The sequence below is a fragment of the Conger conger genome, chromosome 12 (genome assembly GCF_963514075.1).
Source record: "Conger conger chromosome 12, fConCon1.1, whole genome shotgun sequence".
Taxonomy (NCBI): Eukaryota; Metazoa; Chordata; class Actinopteri; order Anguilliformes; family Congridae; genus Conger; species Conger conger.
This window is the reverse complement of record NC_083771.1, coordinates 25,986,884-26,011,006: the sequence shown is the minus strand read 5'-3', so window position 1 is coordinate 26,011,006 and position 24,123 is coordinate 25,986,884. Positions and strand designations below refer to the sequence as shown.

The following is a 24,123-nucleotide window of genomic DNA, read 5'->3' as shown; positions in this document are numbered from 1 at the left end:
AAGCAGTCTGTTCTCTCTATTAGTCCACCCCTACGGTTTCTCTCTCTCTCTCTCACTCCTCAGAAGACCTGTTCTGACATGTAGCTCTCACAAGATGAGCCATGAGACTCACCAGCAGCGGGGCCTTTCATCTTCATGTGGCCAGCACGGGCACAGGGGCCACCTCTTATTGGTGGAGGGCAGTTGAAGGGCTGCTCTCATTGGTGGAGGGCAGTTGATGGGCTGCTCTCATTGGTCATTGAGGGCAAGTGTGTGACTGTGGCTCATATGACTGCTCTCCTTGGCAGATAAGTGTGTGATTCCTGGGGCGAGGAAAAAGACCTTTATAGTCGGGAACTCTTTTAGTCTGCGCGTGATTAAGGCTTTTCTAGGATTACTTTCTGTCTGTTTGCCACTGTGTGTGTGTGCATGTGCTTTTATGCTGTGTCTGTGCTTGTGTGTGTGTCTGCAGGTGTGTGGGTGTGTGTATTATGGTGTGTGTGTGTGTGTGTGTGTTTGTGTGCTGCATGTGTGTGGCTGTGTGTGTGGTGTGTAATGTGGTGTGCTTTTGGATGAATTTGAATTTGACTGCTGCCTGTCATCATGCTACGGTTTCTCATTTCTACTCCTCCCTCCATCTTCTGTTTCCTTTCGTTTTCTCTCCTTTCTGTACTCTACTCTTTTCCCTCTGTTATTGCTGTCACTCTTTATCTCCCTTTCTCACCCCTCCCTCTCTCTGTACGGCTGCTGAGGAAAAGCAGATCCATCAGCGCTTCGTCTTCCCCCATCACAAACACACACTATATAACACACACACACACACAAACACACACACTATATAACACACACACTATATATAATACACTCACTCACACACACACAAACACACACACACTATATAACACACACACATACACACACACAAACACACTATATAACACACACACACTATATATAATACACTCACTCACACACACACTATATAACACACACACACTCACTATGTAACACACACACACTCACTATATAACACACACACACAAACACACACACTATATAACACACACACACACACTATATATAATACACTCACTCACACACACACAAACACACACACACTATATAACACACACACACACAAACACAAACACACTATATAACACACACACACACTATATATAATACACTCACTCACACACACACACACACACACAAACCCACTATATAACACACACACACACACTATATAACACACACACACATGCACAAACACACACACACACTATATAACACACACACAAACACACACACTATATAACACACACGCACTATATAACACACACACACACAAACACACACTATATAACACACACACACAAATGCACACTATATAACACACACACAAACACACACGCACAAACACACACACTATATAACACACACACACACAAACACACACAGACACACACTATATAACACACACACACACAAACACACACACACTATATAACACACACACACAAACACACACACTATATAACACGCACAAACACACACACACAAACACACACACACACACACTATATAACAAACACACACTATATAACACGCACAAACACACACACACACAAACACACACACACACACACAAACACACACACTATATAACACACACACAAACACACACACTATATAACACGCACAAACACACACACACAAACACACACACACACTATATAACAAACACACACTATATAACACACACAAACACACACACTATATAACACACACACACACTATATAACACACACGCACATGCATGCACAAACACACACACACTCACAAACACTCACACATGCATGCACAAACACACACACACACACACACACACACACACATATAGCCACACGCATCCTCCCGCACACATAAATACACACACACACACGCACACACACACACCATATAATACTCACACACGCACACATACACATACAGCCACACCTGCTCACGCACACACACATTTATACATACACACACTCACATACACACGCATGCACACACACATTTAGCAGGGTGATTTATTACTCACGAGCACCAGTGCCTGTCAGCACCTGTGCCTGTCAGTGTCCTCTCCCCTGAGTCTTCCGTCCCACAGCTGGGTGATTCTCACGCATTCACACCGCTCTGTGTCACTGTCTGCCTCACAAAGGGAGAACTAATATGAAAAAAATACCAATAACTTATTTCCTGAAAATTCAATAAGGGAATGAAGGCAAGTGCAATCAATATCATATAAATTGTACTTGTAAAGAACGTTCCATGCACGCATCATAGTGTCAGCTCATTAAAAGTGATAGGAAAGCATGCAGACAGGCCAGCAGTGTGTAGTGTGTGTAGTTAGACTGTACGTGGGCACAGACCTATAAATGTGCAGGAGGAGGGGGAGAACATGTGGGTGGGCCCCAGAGCATACAGGATATCTCATTGGCTGTTGCCAAGCACCACAAGCGATTGAGCTCCATTTATTGTACAGCCAATCAATAAACTCAGGAGCACAAATCATCTCCCCCCGCTTCGCCTCAGCCCCGCCCCCCCAAGTCAACAGCTTCTGTTCACAGTCAGTCAGAGCTTGGTCCAATGTGTATTTTAAATGTTTTAACTCTGAAATACATACGCCATATCCCCATGAGAAGAATTTTGTTGTGGAAATTGGTGAATAGGTTTCTGTAAAAATGCCAGTAATCTGCAGGAATTTGACTGTGTTCCAAAGGGTTGAAAGTTTTTGAATATTTATGGGATCCAGGTCTGCATTTGCTGTAACTCAGGCTGTTCTGTTCATTAGTGAAAAATTTTGGGCCTGCGAGTTCTCCTCGTATTTCACACATATGCCCCAGGAAGCTGGATCAGGCCTGCTAGGGTCCGGGGTTCGGGGCCAGTCGAAAAGCACCACTGATCTGGGGTTGTGCGTTCCCAGAGAAAATTGCATGGGCCGCAGACCATGGCCTACTGACCAGACTGTTCTGGAATCAGTGCTTCAGTGGAGAAGCTGTGTGTGGTAGCAGTCTTATGTAACGGGTAGAAACAGTCAGAATGTGTAACTGAAGCTCTGTTAGTGTCAAGGGTTAGAGGTGCAGAAAGCGCGCTAAATGGTTCCATGTGTTTACTAACTGCCACACAAATCTATGCCCTCCCTGTTGCATGCTGGGATAGCCATTCAGCACTTTCATTCTCTTGCAAGAGTGAGTCAGAATGAGAGAGTGTGTGAACGTATACATATAATGTATTTGTCGTCACCTTATGTGCATGTGCGCATGTGAGTGCGCATCTGGGTACGTGTGCATGTACTGAGTGTGTGTGTGTGTGTGTGTGTGTGTGTGCAGTAGTGATAAGGACAAACAGGCCTGTGTGTGTGTGTGTGTGTGTGTGTGCGCAGTAGTGATAAGGACAAACAGGCCTGTGTGTTTGTGTGTGCAGTAGTGATAAGGACAAACAGGCCTGTGTGTGTGCAGTAGTGATAAGGACAAACAGGCCTGTGTGTGTGTGTGTGTGTGTGTGTGTGTGTGTGTGCAGTAGTGATAAGGACAAACAGGCCTGTGTATGTGTGTGCAGTTGTGATAAGGACAAACAGGGCTGTGTGTGTGTGTGCAGTAGTGATAAGGACAAACAGGCCTGTGTGTGTGCAATAGTGATAAGAACAAACAGGCCTGTGTGTGTGTGTGCATTAGTGATAATGACAAATAGGCCTGTGTGTGTGTGTGTGCAGTAGTGATAAGGACAAACAGGCCTGTGTGTGTGTGTGTGTGCAGTAGTGATAAGGACAAACAGGCCTGTTCAGCTCCCCACTCCAGCAGGGCCGGGCCCTCGACCCCTGAGACCTTTGTCCCTCTCTGAGATGCCGTGGGTCTCCAGTGTGTTCTCCTGATGGACAGAGCCAGCACAGATTCCCCCGGCCAGGGGCTGTGTGCTTCCTGACTGTGCCTGCCATCTCCACAAATCCTGGCTCACTTCCTGTCTTTGTCACGACCCGAGTCTCCCCTCTGCCTTTCCTCGCACACATGTACCCCCCAACACTTGACCTTCTCTGTTCCTCAGTTCCCCTGTCACACACCGAGTGGTTTGGAATAGTCCAGAGTTTGTGTGTCGTCCTTCTTTTTCAGCTTGTGCTGAATTCCTGCTTGTCAACGAGATCATAGATTCACCACAGCACCATAGATTCTCTACACTAACGAGATTGTCAGCTCATTATTCTTACATTTCAACACTCACTGTCATTTTACCGCTTTAATGCAAAGCGTTTAAGTTTGATGCATCTCATAAACATGGAGGAAGGGGTGAGATCAGGTTCAGTGAATGCTGTATCCTTGGGCCCACCATGTTGTGAATATTCATGAACTCCAGTGTAGCACTGGCACAATGGCGCCCCCTGTGGCAGGACTTGGTCTGGCAGAGGGAATCATAGCAAGTGGACACGCATACCTGGGTGGCATTAACGCATGAGCCCAGGGCTTAAGAGTGTCCTTCTTTCCGCAGTAGGCGTGTGACACCAGGAAATTCCTGCACTGAGTGAGACCGAGGCCAAAAATAATGTGGCAGAGAAGTTTTCATTGTGTTTGCGTTTCGTCTTTCTTATTTTAGTCTATTGTTTTTACTGGAACCTGTGAGAGGGAAAGGAAGAGATTTGCGATTGTTTGTCTAAAGAACTCGCTCTCTAAATACAACGCCTGGGAAAAGTTGGATTACAGCGTCAATGAGGTCTCATGGAGGTGGGCTTTGTTAAGGTTGGAGTGAAAGCCTTGGGGAGCATAGATCTCCAGGAACAAGGTTGAGCAGCCCTGCCCCTAGTCTATGGAAGTAGAGTAAACACAGGAGAACATCATCTAGTTACTTTAGATAACCACGTTTCCATGTCTGGGCCTATCTTTAGGCAGGAAGGAACATGGAAAAGATCTTGTGTTGAAAGTCTGAACCCATCTGAAATGGGTCTGCCTTTTCTCTATTCCAACTATCATGCTAAAGGGAATGATGTAGTCTTTGTGCAAACTCTTCACAGTGTAGTGCAGAAGCTCGTCAGTGAGGGCGTGGGTTCTCAGGCAGGCACAGTGAGAGCTCTACGACGATGCTACAGTGACGGTTTCAGAAACTATTCTGTTTTGTTACCAGGTAGTCAGCATGGACGTAAAAACTCTGATTCATGGCTTCATTGGTCCGACAGTAGCACAGGAGCAGCTGTGTAGTATATGAGTCCAGGGGGAGTGTCCCCTGCTTAGCCTAAACGACTAAGTCGCTTTGGATAAAAGCGTCAGGTAAATAGTGTAATGTAATGTGACATGAACCTTGCCCATGGTAGCAGTTGTACGTGTGTATTGTATTGTTTGGAATGTGGGGTGGGGCAGCTAAGATTTGTTGTTCATGAGTGGATAACACCAGAGCCCTGCAGCAGAAATTCTAGTGTTGATGAGGAGTGGTAGAGTGGAAGTATACTGGTGAGAAACTTCTTTCAAAACAAAATTCACACGACATAATCTGTTCCACGTCCAACAGGAAGATGGGCTACACACTTGCCGCACAGTGGTGTTTATGTTAAACATTATGTAACTCCAGGAATTCATTCTGGGGGGTTCAAAACTCAGAAGCATCTTTGCAAAGGATGGTAATCATCTTCTGGGTGCATATATGCTCACTGAGCACTTTATTATTATAACACTTATTCATGTCATTATTTAATCAGCTAACCGTGTGGCAGCAGTGCAGCACATAAAATCATGCAGATACTGGTCAGGAGCTTCAGTTAATGTTCACATCAACCATCAGAATGGGGAAAAATGTGACCGTGGAATGATTGTTGGTGCCAGACAGGGTGGTTTGAGGATTGTCAGGCACTCTAGATCTAGATCTAGATCTAGGTCTAGGTCTCTAGAGTTTGCCGAGAAAAAGAAAAAAAAACATCCAGTGAGCAGCAGTTCTGCAGGCAGAAAAGCCTTATTAATAAGAGAGATGGAGAAGGGCCAGACTGGTCAAAGCTGACAGGAAGGTGACAGTAACGCAAATAACCACATATTACAACAGTGGTATGCAGAAGAGCATCTCTGAACACACAAACACAAAAGTGGATAGGCTTCATCAGCAGAAAACTAAATAAGTAAAAAGATATGTCTAATAAATACCTAATAAAGTGCTCACTGAGTGTATATTTTGGGGACCGAGTTTTAGGTTTCTTCACATAGTGCATATTTTTTTACAGGTATCCACCACTCTGTGGGGATGGGGTTCAAATCCAAACCTCACCCCTGTGGCTGTGTCACTGTGTAAAGCTGTGCATCCCTATACGTTACTACCACTAAGGACTTTAGTTCTTTCGACTTCCAAAGTTTGGGTTTTCCCAAGAAGCGCAGAATAGGGTAAAACCTAAAATAAAAGTGGACAGAACTGAGGCCTGCCTGGAAAACTGAAATCTAAATTTAGGAAGTCCTGCCCTTCGGTTGGGTGTGTTCGGGGGTATAAATAGCCTGTGGTGTTGAGCCCTGCCTCTTAAATACAACTGTTTCTGCTGGATCCTCTTTGGCTGCCATTGTCTCTGCTCAAGGCTGTAACCATGGTGACAGTGGAACTTTTGCCCCAGGGGTGTGGGTTGGGGAGGGGGGGGTGGCGGTTGCCTGCAGTGGACCACTTCCTGATTTAGTAGGATGGTCAGGAATAGAGGCCTGTGGTCATTGTGGTGAGTGGTAACATCTGTACGTCCCATTTCAAATACAACCCATTAATATACTGTTATTTACAGGGCTTTTGCCCTGCACTAAGGTATCATTAACACGAAAATACACACGCACATGCACACGCACACGCACACGCACACACACACACATGATCGTACACACACACACACACACACACACACACACACACACACACACACACACACACACACTCAACAAAATCCCCAAATGCAAGGCTGGCTGAGAACCATAATCAATAAACATCCCGGGATGTTCACTTTGTCCTTAAATATAAGTTATTTAGAATTTGCTGAACTTAATGTACTTAATGAAATTATTATTTTGTCTGATTTCAGATAACGGTACCAAAGTAACGGGATGAAATGTCAGTAGAGGATTATTAACGGTTGTTTGAATGCAGCAATTCAAACCTTTATATAAATTATAAGGTCACACTTCATAGTAAGGTCCATGAATTGGCATTGACTAATGTAGTTGTTAATCATGAATGAATGATGTACTATTACATTAATTAAGCATGAAATTATCTTTTCATTTGTTAATGTATGCATTAACTGCGAACTCATGTATTAGTTAAATGGATATTTATGCATTAGCAAGCCAGGCTTATAATTGAATTTAAATTAATGTCAATATTTTTTAATGTACTTCAAGAACCACCTGCACACACATCACTGAAAGTCACGTTGCCCTTGCAGATCTGTCGGAGGAAGACAAGGTGCAGACTCCGGCCTTCACAGACGCAGTGCGACTCTACCGCCAGGCGCACGGACAGTACGGAACCTGGGACATGATGTGTGGGGAGCCCCCACAGGTGAGTGTGTCTCTACCTCCTAATGTAAGACACTGAGTATCTATGAGCCCCCACAGGTGAGTGTGTCTCTACCTCCTAATGTAAGACACTGAGTATCTATGAGCCCCCACAGGTGAGTGTGTCTCTACCTCCTAATGTAAGACATTGAGTATCTATGAGCCCCCACAAGTGAGTGTGTCTCTACCTCCTAATGTAAGACACTGAGTATCTATGAGCCCCCACAAGTGAGTGTGTCTCTACCTCCTAATGTAAGACATTGAGTATCTATGAGCCCCCACAGGTGAGTGTGTCTCTACCTCCTAATGTAAGACATTGAGTATCTATGAGCCCCCAGATGTGAGGGTGAGCTGGAGGTGGCCTGGCCCTGTGGAGGGGAGGGCAGGGGAGGGTGAGCTGGAGCTGGCCTGACCCTGTGGAGGGGAGGGCAGGGGAGGGTGAGCTGGAGGTGGCCTGGCCCTGTGGAGGGGAGGGGAGGGTGAGCTGGAGCTGGCCTGGCCCTGTGGAGGGCAGGGGAGGGTGAGCTGGAGCTGGCCTGGCCCTGTGGAGGGCAGGGGAGGGTGAGCTGGAGCTGGCCTGGCCCTGTGGAGGGGAGGGCAGGGGAGGGTGAGCTGGAGGTGGCCTGGCCCTGTGGAGGGGAGGGGAGGGTGAGCTGGAGCTGGCCTGGCCCTGTGGAGGGCAGGGGAGGGTGAGCTGGAGCTGGCCTGGCCCTGTGGAGGGCAGGGGAGGGTGAGCTGGAGCTGGCCTGGCCCTGTGGAGGGGAGGGGAGGGTGAGCTGGAGGTGGCCCAGCTTTCTGATTTATTCTCACTTCTTCCTACATCTTTACTAAGTGGACGTGTCTGACGGGAGAACGAAAGGGGCAGTGTTTACTCTGTGGATGAGTTTAGCTCCACGCTTTGTATAGCCGTTTCTCAGGAAAGGTCCTCACATTAGCCTAATCCCTTGCACACAAATGGAGCGTGCTGTATTATAACAGTGTACGCGTGTGGACTTTTTGGAGATGCTAGTTGAGTATCTTTCTCGATATGGATCGAAAGATATTACAGCCTGGATTTTAAACTCAGTTACCGACCAATCCGTAGAGCTGTCTTTGGGGTGACTTACATTTTGTTGTCTGAGCAGCAATTGGTTTCTGAGCAGCAATTGGTTTCCTTGCAGGTCAAGCGAGCAGTAGGATGAATTAGAAAGGGCTCTTTAAAATGAGCACTGGCTGGAGTTTATTAGTTTAGCGTTTCTTATCACATAGTTTGCTTACACCAGAGGCCATTCAGATGATCAGAATAAAAGCCCCAGCTGTCCTTTGAAAACAAGGTCCCTTTGTCTTGTCCCAGTATCTAAACTGATAATAATGGTGGATATTCAAAGGAAATAGTTTTTCTCCGTGGCCACGTTACAGAAGAACTGCTCAAAAGTGAAATTTAAATGTGAAAATGGGTCTTTCCTTGCGATCCTTGTTGAATTTGACAGCTTCTTAGGTATACAGTTTGCACATTTTCCAGTGGTGGCAAACATGTTGGAGATGAACCATAATATAATTTAGCTTCTAGCTGATGTGTATTTTCTGAAATACACAGTAGTGCAAGTAAATTATAAGGTGTTTTTTATTTTATTTGACATTGTTGTGTGCACCATTTATACTTCCTCTCATATTTCAAAGGTTTTGACACTTATAAGGCTTTATTTAAGAGCAGGCAAAAATGACCTTTGCTAGTGCTGGGAGATATACGGTTAACATATCAAGCTTGCTTGTAACCATCTAGCTAACGAACAAGTGATATAAATCGTCCAGGTACCTGAAGCAAAAATGTTATGTTGCAGCTAGTGCATTAGTGGCTTTATTGTAGTTCAAACACGCTCTATTCAGTTGGAAAAAACCTTTTTGTCAATATTTTTGAATGTGGATCATACCCAAGTCCAGTGTCTATCTGAATACAGACACAGATACATTTTGGTGGTTGAAAAGATACAGACACAGATACAGATTGCCACTTTGTCACACACCTCTACTGCAGTTGAACCAGGATCCAGCTGATCAGCTGACCACAAGCAGGTCAGCATCCACTGGTCCTTCCTGGTGGTTTCTTAATGATGTGTTTTTGTGGCAGACATACTGGGTTTCGACACAATCTGAACACGATGATTGGTTAAATTGAAGAATCTAACGTATAGGGGACAACCTGTGGTGCAGTTTGTACAGTGGCCAACTCTCAACCAAATTGCGGACTCCAGGGTGTTGATACATGTGATCCCACCTCTATCTGTAAGCCTCTGTGCTTTCCTCCTGTCAGAATGAAGGGAAAAGACTATGACATATACACAGAAAGAACTGCATATACTGTAATGCGTATGATGAAGAGAACTAGACAGTTAGGCCCACACTCCAGAGTGCATCCAGCATGGACCCAGCCCTGTTTTTGACTCTTTGTGAACTTCACCCTGACTTAATCTCCTCTCATGACTGTTTGTTCTGCTGGCCAAGCTCAACTTCAAAAGGTTACTTAATCCATTTTATTAATCCTTTTCACCATGTTATTTGTGCAAACAGACATAGGCACACACACACACATACAGTCACACACACACACATACTGAAACAAACATATATGCGCCCCTGCACACACAGAGACACACACACATACAGTCACACACACACACACACACACACACATACTGAAACAAACATACATGCGCCCCTGCACACACACAGACACACACACATACAAACAGACACACACGCACACACACGTGCGCACACACACACACACACATACAGTCACACACACACACACACACACACATACAGACACACACACACACACACATACAGTCACACACAGACACACATACACATAGTCACACACATACGCACACACACACACACACACACACACACATACAGTCACACACAGACACACACACACATAGTCACACACACACACACACACACATATACAGACACACACACACATAGTCACACACACACACACACACACACACACACACACTGAAACAAACATACATGCACCCCTTCACACGTTATCAGAGTGAGTCCCATGGCCTGACCTCCTGATCTTGTGACAGCGTGGTGGGGGGTCGGTCTGAACGAGCTTCATTCATGGCTCCAGCTCTCCCCTGGAGGCAGGTGGCAGGTGGGACACTCTGCACGCCAGCCTGGGTGTGGCCTGTGCGTTTCCTTGGAGCTCAGATGCAACGGAGACTGGTTATTCTGGCTCCTGCCTCGCTCCACCCTTCACTGAACTCACGGCGGCTTTTACAAAACCACCTCGGCTGAACCGAGCTGCCTGCTCTGTGTCTGTGTTCATCCAGGACCGGCGGAGGGCCACCTGTAAACTGAGGGAGAGAGAGAGGGGGGGACAGATAGAGAGAGGGAGGGAGAGAGAAAAGGGGTAGAGAGAGAGGGAGAGAGAGGGGGACAGATAGAGTGATGATGAAAGAGAGGGGGGAGAGAGTGAGAGAGAGAGAAAGGAAGGAGAAAGAGGGGGAGATATAGAGAGAGGATAGAGAGGGGGGATAGAGAGTGAGAGAGAGGGGGGAGATGGAGCGAGAGAGGGAGAAAGAGGGGAGAGATATAGACAGAGGATAGAGAGGGGGGAGATAGAGAGGGAGAGGCAGAGAGAGAGAGAGAGAGAGAGAGAGAGAGAGAGAGAGAGAGAACAATACTGTTGTTTTTGTCACAGTGCAGAAAACAGAAACAATGGCTGCTGACAGAGAAAGCGCGGAGGACATCCATCACCCCCCGCATCAGCAGGCTGGAGCTGGCCTGGCCCTGTGGAGGGGAGGGGAGGGTGAGCTGGAGCTGGCCTGGCCCTGTGGAGGGGAGGGTAGGGGAGGGTGAGCTGGAGGTGGCCCAGCTTTCTGATTTATTCTCACTTCTTCCTACATCTTTACTAAGCGGACGTGTCTGACGGGAGAACGAAAGGGGCTGTGTTTACTCTGTGGATGAGTTTAGCTCCACCATTGTACAGCCATTTCTCAGGAAAGGTCCTCACATTAGCCGAATCCCTCACGTAAACGGAGCGTGCTATATTATAATAGTGTACGCGTGTGGGCTCTTTGGAAATGCTAATGGTTGGAATGTATTTCAAAACACTTTGGTGTCTTTGAAGCTCAATATCTCAAAACCACTCAGAACGCGGATAGAACCTTATAATTCCGAGGTAGCAAAATGGCAATCATTTGTATGTTCGCCAGTATATTTCAAAGTGTTCAATATCTTGATAAGAACCAAGAGCAGACTCGGGGAGGAGGTGGAAAAAAGGCAGGCTTTAATTAACACGGGGCAGATCCAAAACACAATCCAGAAACAGGCAATAGTAAAAACAGACGGGTTCATAACGGGTACACGCAGAAGAGTGGTCAGATAACAGGCAGAGTTCAAGAACAGGAAGGCAGTCCACACAGACAAATTGAACAAAAAACAAAAGCACAAAGTCCAAACCCAGGCAGAGATCAAACCAGAAATATCCAAAAAACAGAACAGACCAGACAGAATACAGGGGTGAGGACACAGGGCACAGGGTACAGGGGGCAAGAACCAGGGACAGGAAAATACAGGGACAGGCTCAGGATACATACAGGGTATGACAAACTAGCAAAGAGAAACTGAAAAGGACAGGTATAAATACACTACTAACAAGTACACAATGAGAAACAGGTGAACTGAATGACAAGAGACAGGAAGTAAGTACATATAAGGAGTGGGGAGGCAGAGACACGAAATGAGACACAGGTGTAACAAATGAATGCGGGAATGAAACTGAAAACAGTCTGTTGTGGTCACAGAGGGATACAAGAGGCGAAAACGCTAGGGACTTGGACAGAAAACACAGAACCAGACGATATACTTATCTGTACAGGGTTGCCGTTGTGTGCACTCAATAGAAGAAGGGGGAAAAAACCATCTTCTTTCTCGCTGTTGTTTGGTGCACTGTTGGACACACTAATGGAAACCATTATTCAGGTATGTCTGGAGTGGTGCTGGCTGCTGACTAGGCGGGTTTGGTTCTTCAGAAACACAGAGACCCAAAGTGGCCCAAGCAGCCTGTTAGTTTAATGAGTGTTGGCTGCTGAGTCTGGTCCTTTCGCTCTCCGATGCAAAATTTGAATTTCAGGCTTGAGGACTCTGTATAGGCTTAGGCCATTACCTATGTGTGTGAGGTAGTGTTATTGATATATATATATATATATATATATATATATATATATATATATATATATATATATATATATATTGTGTGTGTGTGTGTGTGTGTGTGTGAAGGTGTAGAGAGGGTGTTTTTTAAGTTACCTCAGCATGTTTCTTTCAGTTTTATGAGGTGACTGAGCTGAAACAGGAGGCTAGGTGTGTGTGTGTGTGTGTGTGTGTGTGTGTGTGTGTGTGTGTGTGTGTGTGTGTGTGTGTGTGTGTGTGTGTGTGTGTGTGTCTGAAGGGGGGGTTATTGAGTGTGTTTTGCCCATGTGCATCTGCACACCTACGGGACATAAAACCCAGCTCATTTACTGCACCATACCACACAGGCATACTGTACATAATCACCATACTCACCTAAAACACCAAACACACCAAAATACTTTCTAGTAACAGTTACTAAAGGGCTTCACAGTGGAATACAGAAAAACTGGCTTTAAAATATAAAGGTAAAACATACAAATTCAAGAAAGTGGGTTAAAAGTAAATGGTCACATAGAAGTCATCTTCAACAAGTGAGTTTGTCACCTGAAGCTTGATTAGCAATGAACAAAGCACATTCTTTTTTGCTAAACTATGATTTAATTTAATGCTTACACAGAAAATGATTATTCCAAAAGCGAGTACACTCCATCTTGTTCAACTGTCATGTTAAATTATTCGGTCCTTGATTTGAGAGCATTTCAGTTCAGACACAACTGAGCACGTTTCATCTTCCGTGCGACGGCAGGTACCAGATGGTTTCAGTTCAGACGCTGGAGATAACGTGTCCCTGAGTGAGGTGTTGAACATGTCCCATTATAGGCAATCATCAGATGCCTTTATCCAGATCTTATCTTACATTTCACATGTGAGTTAGTGCCCATGGGTATAGAGGCAGTGCCCCACTGAGGACTTGAGCGAGCAGCCCTTGAGGAACAAGCCCTGCTACACACTGAGTTACAAAGCTGTACCCTGCAGTGGACCTTCTGCAGAGGATTACTGGAGAACTGACGCTTTTAGGCCATCCAGTACAAGTTTACCAAAACTGTAACTAAGTGGCCTGTGGTCTTTTTTTTTTTCTTTGGTGACCCAAGAGTATAATCTCACTCTATAACAACAACCCCCCCCCCCCCCCCCCCCGCCCCCCTTATGAATCCACCCATCTCAGGGTCCGGTTCTACAGCAGAACGTTTCCCTCAACCCTCAACACATGCCTGTACATAATCACCATACTCACCTAAAACACCAAACACACCAAAACACTTTCTAGTAACAGTTACTAAAGGGCTTCACAGTGGAATACAGAAAAACTGGCTTTAAAATATAAAGGTAAAACATACAAATTCAAGAAAGTGGGTTAAAAGTAAATGGTCACATAGTCATCTTCAACAAGTGAGTTTGTCACCTGAAGCTTGATTAGCAATGAACAAAGCACATTCTTTTTTGCTAAACTATGATTTAATTTAATGCTTACACAGAAAATGATTATTCCAAAAGCGAATACATTCCGTCTTGTTCAACTGTCATGTTAAATTATTCGGTCCTTGATTTGAGAGCATTTCAGTTCAGACACAACTGAGGACGTTTCATCTTCCGTGCGACGGCAGATACCAGATGGTTTCAGTTCAGACGCTGGAGATAACGTGTCCCTGAGTGAGGTGTTGAACATGTCCCATTATAGGCAATCATCAGATGCCTTTATCCAGATCTTATCTTACATTTCACACGTGAGTTAGATACAGTACCGTGCCCATGGGTATAGAGGCAGTGCCCCACTGAGGACTTGAGCGAGCACCCTTTGAGGAACAAGCCCTGCTACACTCTGAGTATACCAAAACTGTAACTAAGTGGCCTGTGGTCTTTTTTTTTTTATAATCTCACTCTTTAACAACCCACCCCCTCTTATGAACCCACCCCCCTCCCCATCTCAGGTTCTGGTTCTACAGCAGAACGTTTCCTTCAACCCTGAACACCTGCCTGTCTTTGTGCCAGTAGCACCCCCCCCCCCCACATCCCTGATCCCCATACTTAAAGCTTTCACTCCATAACTCAGACCCCAGACCCAGGCCGGTCACAGACCCGCCCAGGACCCCAAAAATTCAAACAAAAACAGAAAAAGAAGGCCTACGCCCTCCTGTGATAACAAGGGTGGAGGTGTGGGGCGGGGGGCGTTTTCCGGATTGGGAGGCGTCTGCGTGCACTCACAGAGGGGTCACTGACCGATGCTGGGGTGGGGAGGTGGGGTGGAACAGTTATAGTGAACAGGGTGGCGGCTGCCCCTCTCAAATAGACCTTTTATTCTCCGTTAGCACCTGGCTGCAGGCTGCAGAGCCTGGTCCGCTGGGGACTGTAAAATATGAGGCAGCAGGAGACCTGGCCTCTGTGTGTGCGTGTGCGTGTGCGTGTGCGTGTGAGTGTTTGTGTGTGTGTGTGTGTGTGTGTTTCAGTGCAGAGCATGTGTTTGTAAATGCAAGTATGCGTGTCTGCATGTGTGCATGCATGCATGTGTGCAAGAGTGGGCAAGTGTGTTTGTCTGTGTGTCTGTCTGTGTGTTTGTTCCAACTCTTCGACCCTTTGTATGACATAGTGAAAAATAGCAAAGGCCTAACAGGATGTGCTGGATGATCATAAAGACAGGGGCACTATGTGAGGCACAGGCCACGTCTGCAGGATGATTAACCGGAAGATGGAGACGCTACCTTGATACCCCCCCCAAGTAAAAGTATGACCCTGTACCCAACATCCCACTGAGCCACAATAGTGGTAGTGTCAGGTGATGTAATAGGGGATGAGAGGTGGAGGTGGAAGTAGACAACCTCTGATTGGATGTTTCTGTGTTTGGGGGTGGGGCCTAGTGACACAGAGCCCTGTGATAGGTCAGTTGAAGGACCTGGGGCTTATACTCAGGGGTTATCTCACATACATTTGAGTTATGTATGGAGAATCTCCATCCAAAATAGAACTAGGCTTAATCTGTGTCTGAAAAACTGGCCTTTAAAATCACGAAGGAGTCGACCATACTTTCCTGTTGTCAGGGATCTTGGACATTGAGCAACTAATCATGAGTGGCCACAGCGAGCTGTCAGGCAACAAGAATGGGCTCACTCTGTCCTGTGCCCTCTGAGTAATTCCAAAGAACACAATTCCAGCTCTAAAATAACCCCTCCCACACGTCCAGTTATACCTCCGAAAACAAACTGCATTCCAACCGATTGCAACATTTCCACATGCAGACCAGTGCAGTCCTGAATCCCTCCACTGGCACGACCTGGGCATTGTGCTGTGGTGTTTAATAGTGGCCAGTGTGGTGCTCAGTGTGGTGTTTTAATAGGGGCCAGTGTGGTGCTCAGTGTGTTGTTTTAATAGAGGCCAGTGTGGTGCTCAGTGTGGTGTTTAATAGTGGCCAGTGTGGTGCTCAGTGTGGTGTTTTAATAGGGGCCAGTGTGGTGCTCAGTGTGGTGTTTTAATAGGGGCCAGTGTGGTGCTCAGTGTGTTGTTTTAATAGAGGCCAGTGTGGTGCTCAGTGTGGTGTTTAATAGTGGCCAGTGTGGTGCTCAGTGTGGTGTTTTAATAGGGGCCAGTGTGGTGCTCAGTGTGTTGTTTTAATAGAGGCCAGTGTGGTGCTCAGTGTGGTGCTCAGTGTGGCGTTTTAATGAATAGAGGCCAGTGGTGTGCTCAGTGTTGTGTTTAATGGAGGCCAGTGTGGTGCTCAGTGTGGTGTTCAGTGTTGTGTTTAATAGAGGCCAGTGTGGTGTTCAGTGTTGTGTTTAATAGAGGCCAGTGTGGTGTTCAGTGTTGTGTTTAATAGGGGCCAGTGTGGTGTTCAGTGTTGTGTTTAATAGTGGCCAGTGTGGTGCTCAGTGTGGTGCTTTAGTAGGGGCCAGTGTGGTGCTCAGTGTAATGCTCAGTGTGGCGTGTGCCCTGTGATTTGGGCACTGGAGGGCACTGGTTAAAGCTAGTGAGGAGCGAGCCCTAGGATAATGGGCGTGACTATTGAGGAGCCGAACGGCCAAGCCAAACACTGGGACCTGTCACTGTTCTCTGATGTGATCTGCAGTGAACACAATGTGTTCTCAACATACCAACACATGCACACACACATTCCCACGCTCGCACACTCAGTTTCACAAACACACACACACATGCACGCATTTACGCACACACACTCTCACACAGGCAGGCAGTACATGTGTACACACACATACAAGCACAGCAGCTCAATTTGCAATTATTCAGAAGGATTCATGTGTAGGATGTCACACAAAGGGCCCACACAAACAGGGACACATACAAGCTGGATGGTGTCTGTTGGTATTCGTGCTGATTGTATATGTATGCATGCCTGCGAGTGCCCCCCCCCTCCCACAGACACACTTTGTGTGCCCTTCCTCTGATGTCATCTCTATAACTCCGCCCCCTGTGTTCCCCCAGATCCTGGCCAATCTGGTGATGGAGAGCCTGCACCCGGAGCTGAGGGACCTGATTGGCCCTCGCCTGAGGGGCAAAATGCAACAGAGGCAGAAGTCCTGGATTCTGGTCAGTTTATTAGTTCACTGTGAGTGTGAGTGTGAGTGTGAGTGTGAGTGTGAGTGTGAGTGTGAGTGTGAGTGTGAGTGTGAGTGTGAGTGTGAGTGTGAGTGTGAGTGTGAGTGAGAGAGTATAAACTGAGCAGGGAATCTCTCTGGTCAGAGCTCAAGGCCCCATTAAGCCGAATTGCAATATGTATGGTCAGAAGTGAAGATGATCAGTTCCAGAACCATTGAGAACATTCACAATGCATGGTGGTGCTGTTCATCCAGTCGAGCTGAGTGCGGTGCACCCGATTGGTCGCCTCCTCAAAGGCTCCCTCTGCCTTGCCCCGCCCAGATCTCGGACGCGGTGTATAAGATGGTGCTGGCACAGACGCGGGCGCAGTACGAGGCCACCGTGCAGATCTGTGAGTCACAGCGCCCCCGTCTGGAGGCCTCCCTGCGCACAGACATGGACCAGATCATCAGCTCCAAGGAGCACGTCTCCGGAAAGATCCGCGGTGAGACCTCCACTGACACTCCTATCTCCATCCTACCTAACTAACCAATGGCCTGCCTCAGTTACACCGCAGGGGCAACGTTAGCTCAGGCAGTTAGAACGGTTGTCGGAAGGTTGTGTCGAAGTGTCCCTGAGCCTGACACCCAACCTCCAATTGCTCCTGAGGCGCTGGTCAGTGCCACGCATGGCTGCCTATTGTCTTCGGTGTTTGGGCGTATGTGCGAACAGGTTTTCATTAGTTATCGAGCTGATGCTTTTATCCAAAGCGACTTCTATTAGACTAGGCAGGGGCCAATCCGCCCTGGAGCAATCTGGGGTTAGGCCCAACAGCTGGACTGATCTTACTGAGACAGCCAAGCTTCCAGGTGCTGGTCAAGCACCTCAGCCACTATGGGCTGTGTATGCAGAGCTGCCCCATGCCCTCTGCATTGACAAGTTTGAGCCACAATGGCTCCTGACCCCTGTTGTTTCTCAGCACTCCTGTGCGTTTGATATTGTTTTCTCCGCGCGTCACGAATGCGGCTGGGCAGCATTCCTGGGATGGCACCGGAGGGGAATTTCGACATGGCTGCTGAGCGGTAAACACGCCGTTGTCCTCACGCCCAGGACTCAGCAGCGTGCGGAGGCCTGGCCCTTATTTTATACGGTTATGTGGGCGGCTTGGGAATTATACGGTTCTGACTGACGTTTTTGACAGGAATGAGTTATGTGTTGTTTATAGGGCACTAAATATTTGTGTGATGTTTTACAAAAAAAGTATGAAGAAATGCAAAATGTAAATGTTTGTGTCTGCTTGGAGCCCATTGACTTTGGTATCTTTGTAGCTCAATACCTCACAACCACTGATCATTTCATTTCAAGGCCATGCAAGAGTCTTGGTTAAAGTAAATCTTAACCCAGTTTAGGTATCATTATACGGTTTTTAATGGCTGGGACAGAGGTTAGGTGAAAAGGGTTTGCAATTGGATGTTTAGTGGGGTTTTTTACCATGGTTTTGAAGGCCTAATATCCTCTAAAATTGTGCACCCAGAGATTCAATTATTTTCACTTCTGCCTCTGCTATCCTTGCCCAGGAGGCAGACAGTTGTCACCAGTGAGCAGTAGCTCAAACTGCAGCTCCAGGGTGATCAATACTGGTCGTGGATAGGCCGGTGTGTAGCCTATTCAGGTCTATGTTTTACACTGGCTGTGTACACCAAATGGGTGTGTGCACCAACGCTGGTTCACTCATCACAGTAAACATTCATATAGGGACACAAGAAGACTTGGGCTGGCATTCTCAAGCAATGTAGCTGAAATGTCAGATGCCATAATTGCTACAGCTAATTAAGTAATTAAGAAAGAGAGATAAGCTGATGGTATCCCTCCCCCCCCACCCCCAGGCATGGTTCAGCCCAAGGTGGAACAGCTCCTGAAGCTGAGCGTTCGGCCCTACATCAGCTCCATCCTGGAGGCCCTGATGGCGCCCACCAGCAACGGGTTCTCCGAGGTGCGGGACGTCTTCTCAAACGAACTGGGGGACATGAGCAAAAACATCCTCAACGACGCGAGCAAGGACCAGCTGGGGGAGGTGAGGAGGGAGCGGGGCGAGGGAGGGAGGGAGGGAGAGGGAGAGAGAGAGAGAGAGAGAGAGAGGGGGGGGTGAGAGAAGGTGAGAGAGGGGGGGGGTGAGAGAAGGTGAGAGAGAGAGAGAGGGGGGTGAGAGAAGGTGAGAGAGAGAGAGAGAGATTGAGAGAGAGAGAGAGAGAGAGAGAGAGAGAGAGAGAGAGAGAGACCCACGGGTGTGGCATTAAAGACGAACTGAAATCAGAATTCACCTTTTTCCTCAGTGTAGTAAATTCTTCATAACCATATGAATATGTCTTAAAGTATTTCTTCCAAAAAAACTTTTTTTTTCACTTCCTGGAAAAAGAGATGTGACAAGATTTGACGTAATCGTGTACCAGTGAGTGTGCATGTCTGTCAATTTTCCATTCCCCTCCAATCAATATCAAAGAGTTAGGCTTGGGACCCCTGGTGAGTGGAAGCTCTGGCCAATCACTGACGTAGATCAATCAGTTAACTTCCAGGTAGAGAAGGAAACCAACAGCGTTACTCGTGTCAAGGGCCAGATTTGAGTATCCCTGTCTAAGGGGTCCTGTGCTGGCCACACATTGCTGGGGGCTTCATGAAGTCCTCTAGGGCCAAAGCAGGTGCTGCTTTTCAAGGGGTCTTGACACTGGCGGTCCATTTGAGTCGCTGATTGCAGTGTCTTAAGTAGCCACAGTCTTCACCACAGTCTTCCTCAATGTTGAATGTGCTTCTGTCACTAGGCACCTGATGTACTCTCTCTCTCTCTCTACCCCTTCCGTTCCTCTGGCTCTCTCTTTCTCCCCTTGTTCTCTACGTCCCTCTGCTTTTTATCTTCATCCATCCCTCCCTCTCCCTCATTTTTTCCCTCTCCCTCCCTCTCTCCCACTTTCGTTCTCTCTCACTCCCTCCATCCCTCCCTCTCTCTTATTCTCCCTCCATCCTTGCCTCTCTCTCGCTCCCTCCATCCCCAGCACATGGAGAAGATCTCCATGCTGGCGTTCCACCCGGTGAAGATGCAGGGCTGCTATGAAGAGGTGGAGAAGATGCAGCTGGAGGGTCTGCAGGAGCGCTTCGATGTATCCAGCCCCGCCGTCTTCATCCAGAGAGCGCAGATCCTCATGAGAGGGGTGTGTGTGTGCCCTGACCATCTGTCTGTCTGTCTGTGTGTGTATGTGTGTGCCCTGACCGTCTGTCTGTCTGTCTGTGTGTGTGTGTGCCCTGACCTGCCTGGTGTCTGTCTGTCCATCTCTGTGTGTGTGTGCCCTGACCTGCCTGGTGTCTGTCTCTGTGTGTGTGTGTACATTAACCTGCCTGGTGTCTGTCTGTCTGTGTGTGTATGTGTGTGTGTGTGTGTGTGTGTGTGTGTGCCCTGACCATCTGTCTGTGTGTGTGTGTGTGTGTGCCCTGACCTGCCTGGTGTCTGTCTGTCTGTCTGTGTGTGTGTGTGTGCCCTGACTGTCTGTCTGTCTCTGTAACCAAGAGAGGGGTGTGCGTGCCCTGACCGTCTGTCTGTCTCTGTGACCGACCCACTTCAGATTTGCTGAATCATCCATCCATTTTCAAGGCCCCTCACAGTTAACATACAGGCAATGCAACTTGCAGAGCCGAGGTCAGTTCCATTTCAATTCAGTTCACTTCAATTGAGCTAATTTCATTAGTTAGTAGTTAAAGCTGCCTAGAAATGGAATTGACCTCACATTCTATGCAAGCCTATGCCAACTGTTGACTCCGGATTAGCATCAAATTCTAGAAAGGAAAACCCTTAGTTGCCATCATTCATACCGTGTTGTGCTCTACTCGTGACAAAGTGCAGAAGCTAAGCGGGTGTGGGCTTGGTTAGTTCTTGGATGGGAGACCTCCTGGGAAAACACTTGCTGTTTGCAGAGGTGTTCTTGTGCCTGTAGGTGGTGCTCTTTCTTCTTGACCAAATAGGAAATGAATGGTGGGGCCACTGTGCTGTAGAAAGCACTGTCCTTCTGATGATGCGTTGAACTAAGATCCTCATCACTGTGGTCAGTAAAGATACTATGATTGACCTTGGGAGTAGGGGTGTTAACCCCAATGTCAAATTCCCCTAAAACTCATTCCCAGATCTAGCCACCTCTTCACCCCCTACATTCGATTGGCTTCAACATCCCTTGGAGTTCTGTCCATTTTAATTCATCAGGTCCTCACTGCTAAAAAGAACTGGGTGTTCAGTTGACCTGCCAGGTAAAATAAAGATTTAAAAAACAGTATATATACTTCACCCAGGACTTTGCTTAGTTAATAATGGCTTCAGCTCAAAACCCCGTTCTGTGTGAGAGGATACGGAGGCCAGTCCCTCGTCTCTGTTGTGGTTGTTTATGTGGCATAAGGCCTGGCAGAGAAAAACAGAAAGGCAGTACAGACTCCTTCTGTGGTCATGAGACTGGTGCCCTCTGGGTAATCTGTGGATCCAATCATACGTGTGTATGAGGTCCATGGTTCTGATCTGTGGTCGATTGTGATTTTTCCAGCTTAGAGGCTCTCTAGAGAGACATTCTGTTCTGCCATCCTGTTTCCTCAGGGAGAAAGAGGAAGTCTATTTTGAGTATGGGTAGCCCATAAAATAGACAACAGTGATGGTTTAAAATGAAGGGGAATCAATGTCTGAAACTATTGTTCGAAGCGTTTGTGGTGACGGTGTTCAATTGGAAAATCTGGAATTATCATATAAAGGATAAATATAAAGGATAACCGGCTTATGGCTATTTCCATGTGATGCAATTCGTCTCACTGTTTTCAACCCAGACATAACACAGACCAAAAGAATGTGAGTTTTGTAAACCCTGTTCTGCCAAATTACTATGTTAGAATGTTAAAAATAAATGCAAGGTGCCAATTATTGTGATAAATTTGAACTCATTGATTTGCATAAACTCTTTAAATCTATAGATCCCAAAAAAGGATTTCAGAAGGCCAGAGAAAATATAGACATAGAAATATTATATAGAAATTGGAATTTGGTTCAATAAAAGAATAGCACTAATGTGGCTAGCTAATACTGACATAAAAACTGTATTGATCTGAGAGAAAAATAGAATGTAAAATGCCATGATGAAATTATTAGAAAAATTACTTCAGCTACATGATGTGCCATTAACACATGAAAATATTTATAGATTTCAAGAAATTTCTATTAATGATAATAAATAAAATGTGAAGCACCTATGAACTTTCACTTTAATCCAACGACTGGCACAGGCTCACTTCTTTTACCACTACTTAACATGGCACCCTGCAGAAATTATTTATGAATTCAAGTGAGGTTGCAGCACACCCTCTTGTGGTTAGATATAGTACTGCACTAAAGAGCAGTCGAACTGTGGCGCACCACAGTTCAATGGTTTTTACTTTCACCAACTAATTAAAAACCACTAAATTACACATGAGGTGAGTTAACTATGTAAACAATGGCTCTAGACCAGTGGTTTTCAACCTAGTGGTTCTCAAAGGTGGTTAGAACAAAAGCAGGCACACGCCACCAGGACCACTGCTCTCCATGACAAATCAAGTAGGGAGTAACAATGAACCCCAGCACACTCTGTAGCCAGGGTTGCAGACCCCTGGAATAGCACTAACATGACCTGAGGTGATTTATCCCTGCTCCAGCCCTGTAGAATGTACCAGAACAATCACAAAGTTTTTCTCTCTCTATTTGTTCTCCTAACCCTGGCTGATGGTCTGCGTTGGCCCTGAAGCAAATGGACAATGCGGTGTACACCTTCGAGCAGCTCCTGCACCAGAACCTGGAGAGCACGGAGCGGGAGCACGTGTGCAAGGCTGCCCAGCGCTGCCAGGACAGGGTCATTAAGGTGAGAAGCAGGCCCAGCTGAACAAAACACGGCCAGGTATGGAAACAGCTGGTTACTGCTTGGCCAGTTCAGTCCAGCTTCCAGCTCGACTTGGTTTAGCTGGTTGACCAGTTCAGGCCAGCTTCCAGCTCGACATGGTTTAGTTGGTTGACAAGTTCAGTCCAAATCCCAGCTCAGCATGGTTTAGCTGGTTAACCAGCTCAGACCATCTTCCGAGTTCACATGTTTTGTCCAGCTCAGGCCACCAGCTACCAGCTCAGATAAGCTACCAGCACTAGCTGGTTGAGCAGCTCATACCCAGCTAGACCAGTTTATGAACAGCTTGACCAGCTCAGCTTTCAAGTTGGTCAAGCTGGCCTATTAATGCCCACTGACTATTAATGTACACAGACTATTCATTCCCACAGTCAATTACTGCCCACAGACTATTAATGTCCACAGACTATTACTGTCCACATACTATTACTGTCCACAGACTATTAATGTACACAGACTAGACTACTACTGTCCACAGACTATTACTGTCCACAGACTATTAATGTCCACAGACTATTACTGTCCACAGACTATCAATGTCCACAGACTATTACTGTCCACAGACCATCACTGTCCACAGACTATTAATGTCCACAGACTATTACTGTCCACAGACTATTAATCACAAATGGGTGTGAGCCCTGCTGTGTGTTTTCTTTAACTGAATTAAAATGCATTTGATTCTATTGTTTTCCTTGTTCGCATCAATTCCATGGCTATAAGTTAAAGTATGGAGAGATTTTCATTGTTTGTTTTAGTCTGTAACATAAAAATGGGGTTGCACTTCTATAGCCCATTGCATCTCATGGTCTCAAAGCAGGTTCAAGGGGGAAGAGTGCCCCCTACAGGCCCATGACCATCATAGACGAAAGCAGCCAGTGTTTCCTCTGACGCCTCACGTGGCATTAGTGAAAGCCGTGCTCACCGTCAGACAG

The 24,123-nt window shown here is 46.6% G+C and overlaps 1 protein-coding gene across 1 annotated transcript in view; it reads left to right on the top strand.

Annotated features, from left to right (window-relative positions):
• The window catches only part of niban2a (niban apoptosis regulator 2a), a 55,653-nt gene that overhangs the window by 24,454 nt on the left and 7,076 nt on the right, over positions 1–24,123 (top strand). Inside the window, exons 6-11 of the mRNA XM_061215625.1 lie at positions 7,412–7,527; positions 17,148–17,252; positions 17,583–17,745; positions 19,127–19,314; positions 20,288–20,443; positions 23,039–23,152. Of these exons, the coding sequence (XP_061071609.1) occupies positions 7,412–7,527; positions 17,148–17,252; positions 17,583–17,745; positions 19,127–19,314; positions 20,288–20,443; positions 23,039–23,152 (842 nt within the window). The remainder of the gene's footprint in view (positions 1–7,411; positions 7,528–17,147; positions 17,253–17,582; positions 17,746–19,126; positions 19,315–20,287; positions 20,444–23,038; positions 23,153–24,123) is intronic.